Genomic DNA, 13,146 nt, shown 5'->3' with positions numbered 1-13,146 from the left:
TTAGTTTTTTTTTTTTTTTATTTGAAAACGACAACTGCCTTTCTCAACTGAAACTGCATGGAGCGGTAGAAAAATATTAGTAAAAAATGCATCTTCTACAGACTACCTGAGCATATTTAAGTCTGATATACGTATAAATGAAAATTCTGTTAATGCCCAATAATAGTACCTACTACAAATAAAAAAATCTATTAATAAATTTATTACTAATTTAAAATATGGTTATCTCTTTTCTATGTTCTATTGGAACAAACTAGTTCAAGTTCGCCGTTGACTAATGGATATACTCTAACACATTGTACCAATGCTTTTTTTAATCTATGATAAATAATCCCGTCAGCGCTATCAATATCGTAATAGTCGTAGAATACTGACGGATCCGACAAAGATTACATATAAAGATCCGTCAATATTCTACCACTATCACGATATATGTACTGTTGTCGAGCCACTAGTTGATATGATAAGCAACGATAAATTCAGATCAGTTCGCTATTTTAAGGGAAATAAAGAATGTAAAATTTAAATTTGTTATTAAAAATTTATAAATTCGTGCATGTAATGGAACGAAACGTATCGTTTGACAGTGACAGATGACTGACGTTTGATAAAGAGTGAACGACAAATTATCTTTTTGAAGACTAGGCAGCATGGTCTCCGACCTTAGCCTGTTCCAAACGGAACAAACGTATTAAAAAAAAAAAAAAAAAAAGAGTGAACGAATGTGTTTGGTGAGATGTGTTCGAGCGAGATATCAGATAATTTCTAAGGCGTAAGATAGAAAATAGAAAGGATTCGAAAAGTTCGCGAAATTTCACATACACCATTATTTATTTATTTATTTTTGTGGTACAACAACGGATTACAAACAAAACTTTTAACAATAGAATACAATAGTAGCATTATAAGCTTGCAATCCAATTATAGTTGTACTCAACATTCACAGAGATGAAACAGAATAGGTTGATTTTTACTACAAAAAAGAATTAATGATAAAAACTACATACAAAACGAGAATCAAAAACAAAACTACCAAACTATGCTTATAAACTATTAGGTTATCAATGTATGTGAAGTGCTTCGATACAACATTCGATTATATCGAATTCATTAGGAATTTTAAAGACAATGGTTTCTAAAGTGGTCCATGTCGAAGTAGATACGACAGGATATGTTGCTAGTAACAACTCCACTAGACTCTAGTGCTAGCAGTCCCTACACCTCGTCGCCCCCCGACGCACATTAAATGTCCTAACCGAAGACGAAAGTCTTTAACCACTGCGTGTTGTCAGTGATGAGCTATGAAACTGAAACATGGTTTTACACGATTACCCGTGTAGATAGATAGATAGATAGACAGATAATTTATTTGCATCACTTACAGCACACACAAACAGCAAAAGATACAAAAGCAAAGTGAAAAAAAATGAAAAAGATACATGTACAAAAGATTAAAAAAAAAAAACCAAAAACAAAATCAGAATGCATAATAAATTTTTTTTTTCTTCATGCGTGTGCCACAGTAATGCAAAAAACGTACAAACGCTTTAAATTATTCGGCGAGTTATAGAGGGGCTATGTTCGGAGTTTCTTTGCGTGAAGGAATCCGAATTGAAGGTAACTTCAAAACAACTAAAATCGCCGATATAACCCGAAGGATAAGCAAGCTGAAATGGCAATGGTCTGGTCACATAGCTTGAAGGAGCTATGGAAAGGATAAACTTCTTATATCGGTTATGCGCATAGATATATCATAGGGAGACTTTGTACAAAAGTCGATTGCTTAGGTACCTCTGTCCCATTCGTGTTTCTACCGTGCAGCAGTTATGTTTGCATGGCTGTATTTCGGTTTGAAGGGTAGGATATGGCGTAAATTTACTGGGTACAAAGGAATAACATCTGAGTCCTCAGGAATGGCAACGCATGGGGGGATATCATGGGCGAAACAGTATACTCTGTTATGTCCATGGTACTACTCATGTCTATAGGCAACGGTTACTACTTTCCATCAGGTGGGCCGTCAGCTTGTTTGCCATACTAAGTTGTATAAAAAAAATATTCCTTTGCATCAAAAATATGTTTCACCCCATGAAATAGAAGCAACAGTTTCAATTGTCACATAATTAATATAACTCTCGCTATGATCTATTAGTTGCAAACAAGTATCAAAATTAGTTCAGAATTGTAGTAACATAGCTATAAAAAATACAACAAGTTTATATTTAATATTTCATATTTTTTTATAGTATTAGGTAAAAGCAGCTGTATTATTCGTTTCTACAAATAATACTATTTTGTGAGGCTTCGTTTTTTGTACGGGATCGACTAACTGAAAGTAACCTAATCCAGAGGTTAGAGTAACGGCTGTAACCCTTCTTACCCTCTAAATAAATAAGGTCGCTGCAAAGTGACTATATACCTATTTCTTCTTAATATAAAATAAAGTAATACGCAAACTTTTTATAGGAAACAGTTTATAGAATTATGCTGATTATTACGGGAACCCAATATGAATTGTAGTGGAGAAACGAACTACCAGTCCCGTTGATAGAAATATACCTCATACAGGTCGACCTCCACGCGGTCCCCACTGAAAACCATTTCTATCTGACCTGCCTTTTCATTCTCGCCTATCATCCCACACTGGTGCCGTGCACGCGCTTCCTTCCAGAAATGTGATAACTGACCTGCTTTCATCCTGCGACCTGCTGCCTATCAACTGTCACTGGTGCCCATCGTGACAGGGGGGAGAAGGGATTGTTAGTAATGGGAACTAGAAGCCCCATTGCTAGCAATATACCCTGTCAGGTTGACCTCCTCGTGGTTCCCACTGGAAACCATCATGATTGATTTGTTGTTAGATTCGTCATGGTGGGCTAACTAAACTGCTTCATTCTCACCTATCATCTCTCACTGGTGCCCCGCCAGTGTATACCGATAGCGCAGGCGGGGTTACCATTCCATTATCATCCATTAATAAAAATCTGTTTATAATACATGGGTCGATTCTAGAACAGTACACTAGAAAAACCATAGACATAGTATGACGTAGTCTAAGGGGAAAACATCCCACAAAGTGACCTTTCACCCGTGTCACACGTCATCGACGTAGACAAAATGATTTCCTATGAGTATGAATGAGGGTCGCGTGTGACCAGGCGCGCGCCGGCTCTCACACGCGCGGCGCACGCGTCGCGTCCTTCGCGAGGGATCCACGCATTGGGGGAGTGTTGCCGCCGTGAAATTTTGCTATTATATCAAGTACCTACTCGATCAGGCTTATTTTTATGCCATTTCAAAACGGAGTGCTCTGGCCCAGTGGTAAAAGACACCCTATCTCAAATATCATGAGTTCGTATCTGGTTGATAATAAAAATTATGTATAAATTTAAGTTTTCGGTGATGGAAAACACCGTTAACTAAACTAAATTAATCTGAATAATGGCGGTAGACTCGACCTACGCCACATTGGATTCTAACATGCTTGCCTAATTGTAAACTTGTCAACGAAAACGGGACAACTTTTTGTCAGCTAATTTGACAATTAGCTGACAAAAAGTTGTCCCGTTTTTAGGACTCGACGCTCTATCTATATAATATAAGATACAAAAGCATAAATGAATAAATTTTAAAGATTGATGCCAATGAGGATTCATTTTGAGCAATCGGTTTATGTAAAGGTTGTGTCAAATGTACTTATATGTCATTAATCACAATATGTTATAGATTTTTTTTTACGGTTGTTTAGGCCATGACCTTGGCCTGTCTACGTTAATTGAAGCTGTCGCTGTACAATACGCTCGATAGCGGGAAAGGGATTGTTAGTAATGGAGACCGAGAATCCCATTGCTAGCAATATACCCAACCAGGTCGACCTCCTATGCGGTTCTCTCTGGAAACTATCATGGTTAATTCCTGATGAATTCATCATGATGGGCTAACTGGCCTGTTTTCATTCTCATCTATCACCCTTCACTGGTGCTCCGCCAGCGTATCCTGTTAGCGCAGGCGGGGCTACCATACTATTCCGGACCACCGCTCCCATAAAATTGTATATAGTCTTATAATTATTGTTACTTTACAAATAGAAATAGTTTATAGCTTTACCTTTAATAGTTTTCATAATTTGATAATGTTCGATACAATATTTCATATAGTTTATAGTCTTTTATAACCGATAGTTGATAGGAATAATATAAATTTGTCAAAAACTTAAAGAAAATGTGTGTATACATAATAGTAATTAACAGAATTGTTTACAATTACATAAAATAGATTATAGAATAAGAAATGTTCATAGAAAAATAGAAATTGTTGTTAAAACGAGATAGAAAATCCTGAGTCTTCAAAGCTCGAGCTCTGAGGGCTCGCAAGTCTTAAAGGCTCGAGTCTTAAAGGCTCAAAAGTCTTAAATAAAGGGTTCGAGTCGAAGCTCGAGCTTTATTTATATATCTGATAATATTAAAATGAAATATTTTTATTTAATTGTGGTAAGTACGTATAAAATGAAATAAAAGGATAGAAAGTAAGAATATTTTATTATATAATGAATGATAATTCGATTTTTAACCGTGCATCTACCAATGCTTCTACCTTCTCCCAAGAAAGAATTCTGGCTTTCTTCGGAAAGAATGCTGGCCATATAGAATAAACTTCATCTAAAGGTCATTTATGTTCACTTGTTGATTTTTATGTTTTAATAAGGACCCAGATGATGCCTTTTCGTTTCGTTCACTCTGTATAAAATCAACATCGCCATGACGTGATTAATGCCTTTCCAAAATGGAGTGCGATGTTTTAATAGAAAATATATGACGGCATACCTTGCACAACAATTTGTATTTCTATTTGTGTTTCTTAAATGCTAAAGCATCATATTCTGTAAGCGAAGTATCAGTAGTATCAAACTCAATGTCTTCCGATGTTACATTATCTTCCTCAATCATTTTGTAAATCTAACAAACTTTAACCAGTAAAAACTACGATAAAATGTATTATTACTTAAACCAGGCAAACTGCACTACATGAGTGGCGTATACAAGTAATTATTACAATAATATTTATAGTAATGTGGGTAGTTCTAAAAACTAGCGATAACACTAAGTCGATGATTAAATGAGTCGAAGACTCGGGAAACTCGAGCCTTTTAACAACTCTAGCCATACATATGAGGTCATATCTATGAAGTCATATATATATAGTCATATCTATGTAGTCATATCTATGGAGTCATATCTATGAAGTCATATCCATGGAGTCATATCTATGAAGTCATATCTATGAAGTCATATCTATGAAATCATATATATGGAGTCGTATATATGGAGTCATATCTATGAAGTCATATCTATGAAATCATATATATGGAGTCATATCTATGAAGTCATATCTATGAAGTCATATATATGAACTCATATCTATGAAGTCATATCCATGGAGTCATATCTATGAAGTCATATCTATGAAGTCATATCCATGGAGTCATATCTATGGAATCATATCTATGGAATCATATCTATGGAGTCATATCTATGAAGTCATATCCATGGAGTCATATCTATGGAGTCATATCTATGAAGTCATATATATGGAGTCATATCTATGAATTCATATATATGGAGTCATATCTATGAAGTCATATATATGGAGTCATATCTATGGAGTCATATCTATGAAGCCATATCTATGAAGTCATATCTATGAAGTCATATCTATGAAGACATATCCATGGAGTCATATCTATGAAGTCATATCTATAAACTCATATCCATGTAGTCATATCCATGGAGTCATATCTATGAAGTCATATCCATGGAGTCATATCCATGGAGTCATATCTATGAAGTCATATCTATGAAGTCATATCCATGGAGTCATATCTATGAAGCCATATCTATGGAGGCATATCTATGAAGTCATATCCATGGAGTCATATCTATGGAGTCATATCTATGAAGTCATATATATGGAGTCATATCTATGAAGTCATATCTATGAAATCATGTATATGGAGTCATATCTATGAAGTCATATCTATGAAGTCATATCTATGAAGTCATATCTATGAAGTCATATCTATGAAGTCATATCTATGGAGTCTTATCTATGAAGTCATATATATGGAGTCATATCTATGGAATCATATATATGGAGTCTTATCTATGAAGTCATATCTATGAAGTCATATCCATGGAGTCATATCTATGAAGTCATATCTATGAAGCTATATCTATGAAGTCATATATATGTAGTCATATATATGGAGTCATATCTATGAAGTCATATCTATGAAGTCATATCCATGGAGTCATATATATGGAGTCATATCCATGGAGTCATCTATGGAGTCATATCTATGAAGTCATATATATGAAGTCATATCTATGAAGTCATATCCATGGAGTCATATCTATGAAGTCATATCTATGAAGTCATATCTATGAAGTCATATCCATGGAGTCATATCTATGGAATCATATCTATGGAGTCATATCTATGAAGTCATATCCATGGAGTCATATCTATGGAGTCATATCTATGAAGTCATATACATGGAGTCATATCTATGAAGTCATATATATGGAGTCATATCTATGAAGTCATATATATGGAGTCATATCTATGGAGTCATATCTATGAAGCCATATCTATGAAGTCATATCTATGAAGTCATATCTATGAAGTCATATCTATGAAGACATATCCATGGAGTCATATCTATGAAGTCATATCTATAAAGTCATATCCATGTAGTCATATCCATGGAGTCATATCTATGAAGTCATATCCATGGAGTCATATCCATGGAGTCATATCTATGAAGTCATATCTATGAAGTCATATCCATGGAGTCATATCTATGAAGCCATATCTATGGAGGCATATCTATGAAGTCATATCCATGGAGTCATATCTATGGAGTCATATCTATGAAGTCATATATATGGAGTCATATCTATGAAGTCATATATATGGACTCATATCTATGGAGTCATATCTATGGAGTCATATCTATGGAGTCATATACTATGAAGTCATATCTATGAAGTCATATCTATGTAGTCATATCTATGGAGTCATATCTATGAAGTCATATCTATGAAGTTATATCCATTTGTATTCTCCCAAGAAATAATTCTGGCTTTCTTCGGAAAGAATGCTGGCCATATAGAATAAACTTCATCTAAAGGTCATTTATGTTCACTTGCTGATTTTTATGTTTTAATAAGGACCCAGATGATGCCTTTTCGTTTTGTTCACTCTGTATAAAATCAACATCGCCATGACGTGATTAATGCCTTTCCAAAATGGAGTGCGATGTTTTAATAGAAAATATATGACGGCATACCTTGCACAACAATTTGTATTTCTATTTGTGTTTCTTAAAATAACACCATTTCCAACAAATACGCGGCTTTTTCGACACCATAGAAGATGCTAAAGCATCATATTCTGTAAGCGAAGTATCAGTATCCATATCACATACTCCATATATATGACTTCATAGATATGACTCCATGGATATCCAGTATCCAGTCATATCCATGGAGTCATATCTATGAAGTCATATATATGGAGTCATATCTATGAAGTCATATCTATGAAGTCATCTATGAAGCCATATCTATGAAGTTGTAGGCTACCAACCTCTTTCAAACCTATATAATTACAGAAAAATCAATAGTGACGTTCTTGACAATCTTCTTGTCTTAGCAATTTTACGGAACTATATTTTGTATCGCGACTTATTATATCTGAATTTATTTACTGTAAATATTATTAATTATACAATCTCGTACTAAATCTTTCTTTCTTTCACTCCTTCTGAATTTATATATATAAATATCATCAAGCCCACATCTCTACATCTCTACACTGGTGACTCCCTTTTGAACATTTTCATTCATCGATTTTTGGAAGAAAAAAAATGACGGAGAGCGGCACCGTTTCCACAGTACGAGACGACACATCATCCGAGGTATTTAAAGTCGCAATTAAAGTTCCACCATTTTGGCCAGAAGAGCCAGAGATATGGTTTGCTCAAGTCGAGGGCCAATTTGCTATTTCAAAAATTACCAGCGATCTAACAAAATTTAATTATGTAATCGGACAACTCGACCATCAGTTTTCTAAAGAAGTTAAAGACATTATTATCAGTCCGCCAGCAGAGGGGAAGTATGAAAAGCTGAAATTGGAGTTGGTTAAGCGCCTCAGTGCATCCAAAGAGAAGAAGGTGAAACAATTGCTAATGCATGAGGAGCTAGGCGACCGCAAGCCTTCGCAATTTTTAAGGCATTTGCAGAGCTTAGCTGGACCAAAGGTACCAGATGAATTTCTTCAAACAATTTGGACCAGCCGTCTTCCTGCTCATATTCAGACCATCCTTGTGGCACAACCTAACGCAGATTTAGATGTGTTAGCGGATCTAGCAGATAGAATTATGGATCTCGCACCACGTTCACCTCAAGTTGAAGCGACAGCTCGTGATGATGCAGCTGCAGGACCAAGTTCTAGCAATCATATGGCGAATGAAATAGCGGAGTTGCGCAAGCAAGTAAAGTCACTTACTATGCAACTAAATCGTCGCCAGCGCTCCAGATCTAGGAAGCCTCAACGTAGCCGATCAGCATCAAGGTCTCATTCTAATTATAAGAAATTTCCCGTTTGTTGGTATCACCATAAGTTTGGCAGTAAAGCTAACAATTGTGTCAAGCCATGCGATTACAATCAGGAAAACTAACAAGGCAATCGATAGCGGCGACCAGCGATTGCCCAACCTCCTGTAGTCGCCTTTTCGTTATGGATCGTAATACAAAGACCCAGTTTCTCGTCGACACCGGAAGCGATCTCTGCGTCTTTCCACGATCACTACTACGACAACGTCGGCCCAAGACCAACTATCAACTGCGTGCTGCTAATGGTAGCGTCATCGATACCTACGGTTACGCACATTTAAACCTAGACTTAGGTCTACGTAGACAGTTTCCATGGCGTTTTGTAGTCGCTGATGTAACAAAGTGTATTATAGGTGTAGATTTTTTATCCTTTTACAATTTAATGGTTGACTGTCGCAATCAACGTTTAGTAGATAATACCACTACACTCACTGCTACAGCTTCACTTTCACACCCATCCAACACAATACAGTCTGTAAAAGTTTTGATAGGTGATTCTAAATTTCATAATATTTTAATTGATTTTCCTGAAATTACACGACCAGCAGGGGTACATAGGACTATTTCACACAACACAGTTCATCACATACGCACTACACCTGGCCCACCCGTGCATTGCAATCCCCGGCGTCTTGCTCCGGACAAGTTGAAAATTGCCAAACAAGAGTTTGAGTCCATGTTGGCTAATGGCACAGCTAGGCCTTCAGAGAGTCCGTGGGCATCGCCATTACATTTAGCTCCGAAAAAAGATAACGGTTGGCGTCCTTGCGGAGATTACCGTATGCTAAATGCACGGACGATTCCTGATAGGTATCCGATTAGACATATTCATGATTTTACTCATTCCATTTCTGGATGTAAAGTGTTTTCTACTATTGATCTTGTTAAAGCCTATAATCAAATACCCGTAAGTGTTCAGGACATACCGAAGACTGCCATTACAACCCCATTTGGTCTATACGAATTTCCGTATATGACCTTTGGTTTAAGAAATGCAGGTCAAACTTTTCAAAGATTTGTTGATGAGGTGACTAGGGGATTGGATTTCTGTTACTGTTATTTGGACGATTTCCTCATTTTCTCCAAATCTGAAGTTGAACATGAGCAGCATTTACGTATTGTCTTTGCCAGGATGAAAGAATACAACATTGTAATTAATACTGCAAAATCGGTCTTTGGCGTATCGGAAGTAACCTTTTTAGGCTATAGAATTTCCGAAAAAGGTACTAGGCCCCTGGATACTAAAGTGCAGGCGATCAAGGACTTTCCTCCACCAAAAGATGTAAGGCAGCTTAGAAGGTTTTTGGGCATGATAAATTTTTATAGGCGTTTTCTGCCTCATGCTGCCCAAATCCAGGCTCCACTTAATTCTCTTTTGGCAGGTTCAGTTAAAGGCTCTAGTCCTATTAATTTAACTGGAGACACATTAAAAGCCTTTGAAGCCTGTAAAGAAAGTCTCTCGAATGCTGCACTATTAGCTCATCCAGATTGTGAATGTAAGCTAGCTTTAGTCACAGACGCCTCCGATACAGCTATTGGTGCAGTACTTCAACAATTTAAGAATGGTGCATGGGAACCTTTAGCATTCTTTTCCCAGAAACTCAGCCCTTCTCAACAAAAGTACTCACCATATGACCGAGAGCTATTGGCAATTTATAATGCTATAAAATACTTTCGTCATATGCTTGAGGCTAGACATTTTACAGTCTATACTGACCATAAACCGATCAGTTTCGCTTTCCATGAACGGAAAGCCAACTGTTCGCCTAGGCAGTATAGACATTTAGATTATATTTCCCAATTTACCACTGACATTCGTCATATTTCGGGTAAAAATAATGTTGTGGCTGATACATTATCACGTGTTGATGAATTGCAAACACCAGTCAGTTTGAAAGCCATAGCTGAAGCACAGGAAACTGATCCTGAATTATCTAATTATCTAGACGAACCAAATTCTTTACGTCTAGAGAAACGAGAATTACCTGGGAGTTGTATCTCATTGTACTGTGATATCAGTACAACAACTCCTAGACCATTTGTTCCTAAAACCCTCAGAAAGGAAGTTTTTGACAGCCTTCATTCTCTGAGCCACCCCGGGTCTAACGCGTCTGCTAAAATGGTAGCTCAACGCTTTGTATGGCCCGGCATCAGAAAGGACTGCAGAGTGTGGGCTAAGTCTTGTCTAGCTTGTCAGCGATCTAAAGTAAGTCGTCACGTGTCTGCTCCGTTGGGCACTTACGACTTACCTCGAGCACGATTTAAGGTAGTGCATATTGACCTTGTCGGTCCCATGCCTCTGTCTCAGGGATATCGGTATTGTCTCACTGCCATCGACCGTTTTACAAGGTGGCCTGAAGCAATACCGATAACCGATATTTCAGCTGAAACTGTCGCCAAGGCTTTACTTTCAGGCTGGATTGCTAGATTTGGCTGTCCTGAACAAATTGTTACGGACCGTGGCCGCCAATTTGAATCGGCGCTGTTCGAACAATTATCTCAGATTACAGGGTTCGAACACAAACGAACTACAGCCTACCATCCAGCGTCTAACGGCCTTGTTGAAAGATTTCACAGGCAGCTTAAGACTTCCATCATGTGTCATGCGAATAGTACTTGGACGGAATCTCTTCCGTGGGTACTATTGGGCATACGAAGTTCTTTTAAAGAAGACTTACAAGCTTCTTCAGCAGAACTTACCTATGGAGAACCTTTAAGACTTCCAGGCGAATTTTTCGACAACCATTTGGAAGGTTCTACTGATGTCACTGATTTTATGGCTCGTTTACGTTTATTCGCCAATAAAATCAAACCTGTTGCTGCTTCTCGTCATAGAAGTGACAAAATATTTATTTTCAAAGATCTTGCCACTACCAATTACGTTTTCCTTCGCGAAGACGCATTGCGTAGTTCTCTCCAACCAGCATATACAGGACCTTATCTTGTATTGCTCAGAGGTGACAAAACCTTTAAATTGCTAATCAAAGGTAAAGAAGTCACTGTTTCGATAGATAGGTTGAAACCCGCCTACATTTTAAACGATCACACCACACTTAACAACCAAGACACGAACAATTCTGTAGCTAGGACAACCCGTTCTGGACGTCGTGTCCGATTTACAGATTTTTATCGCCCTTAACCAGGTCTCATGGGGGGGAGTGATGTAGGCTACCAACCTCTTTCAAACCTATATAATTACAGAAAAATAAATAGTGACGTTCTTGACAATCTTCTTGTCTTAGCAATTTTACGGAACTATATTTTGTATCGCGACTTATTATATCTGAATTTATTTACTGTAAATATTATTAATTATACAATCTCGTACTAAATCTTTCTTTCTTTCACTCCTTCTGAATTTATATATATAAATATCATCAAGCCCACATCTCTACATTTCTACAAAGTCATATATATGGAGTCATACCTATGGAGTCATATATATGGAGTCATATCTATGGAGTCATATATATGGAGTCTTATCTATGAAGTCATATCTATGTAGTCATATCTATGGAGTCATATCTATGAAGTCATATCCATGGAGTCATATCTATGAAGTCATATCTGTGAAGTCATATCTATGGAGTCATATCCATGTAGTCATATCCATGGAGTCATATCTATGAAGTCATATCGATGGAGTCATATCTATGAAGTCATATCTATGAATTCATATCTATGGAGTCATATATATGAAGTCATATCTATGAAGTCATATCTATGTAGTCATATCTATGGAGTCATATCTATGAAATCATATCTATGAAGTCATATCTATGAAGCCATATCTATGAAGTCATATATATGGAGTCATATCTATGGAGTCATATATATAGAGTCATATCTATGGAGTCATATATATGGAGTCATATCTATGAAGTCATATATATGAAGTCATATCTATGGAGTCATATCTATGAAGCCATATCTATGAAGTCATATCTATGAAGTCATATCTATGGAGTCATATATATAAAGCCATATCTATGAAGTCATATATATGGAGTCATATCTATGAAGTCATATCTATAAAGTCATATCCATGGAGTCATATCTATGAAGTCATATATATGGAGTCATATCCATGGAGTCATATCTATGGAGTCATATCTATGTAGTCATATCCATGGAGTCATATCTATGAAGTCATATCTATGAAGTCATATCCATGGAGTCATATCTATGGAATCATATCTATGAAGCCATATCTATGGTGTCATATCTATGGAGTCATATATATGGAGTCATATCTATGGAGTCATATATATGGAGTCATATCTATGGAGTCATATATATGGAGTCTTATCTATGAAGTCATATATATAAAGTCATATCTATGAAGTCATATCTATGAAGTCATATCTATGAAGTCATATCCATGGAGTCATATCTATGAAGTCATATCTGTGAAGTCTACATGAATGGCGTATACAAGTAATTATTACAATAATATTTATAGTAATGTGGG

General features: G+C 36.5%; 1 protein-coding gene across 1 annotated transcript; it reads left to right on the top strand.

Moving 5' to 3' along the window:
* Positions 1–7,927: 7,927 nt before the first annotated feature.
* LOC128200236 (uncharacterized) lies at positions 7,928–8,740 on the top strand. Its single transcript, XM_052892963.1, has one exon. The coding sequence runs from the start codon at positions 7,928–7,930 to the stop codon at positions 8,738–8,740; it is 813 nt and encodes a 270-aa protein (XP_052748923.1).
* Positions 8,741–13,146: the final 4,406 nt, after the last annotated feature.

The sequence above is a fragment of the Galleria mellonella genome, unplaced genomic scaffold (assembly GCF_026898425.1).
Source record: "Galleria mellonella isolate WM207_F2 unplaced genomic scaffold, CSIRO_AGI_GalMel_v1 utg171, whole genome shotgun sequence".
Classification (NCBI taxonomy): domain Eukaryota; kingdom Metazoa; phylum Arthropoda; class Insecta; order Lepidoptera; family Pyralidae; genus Galleria; species Galleria mellonella.
This window is presented reverse-complemented; position numbering and strand designations above follow the sequence as displayed.

Bases quoted from the DNA above. Each gene is read 5' to 3' on its own strand.
- LOC128200236 (XM_052892963.1), top strand. From the start codon at position 7,928: ATGACGGAGAGCGGCACCGTTTCCACAGTACGAGACGACACATCATCC.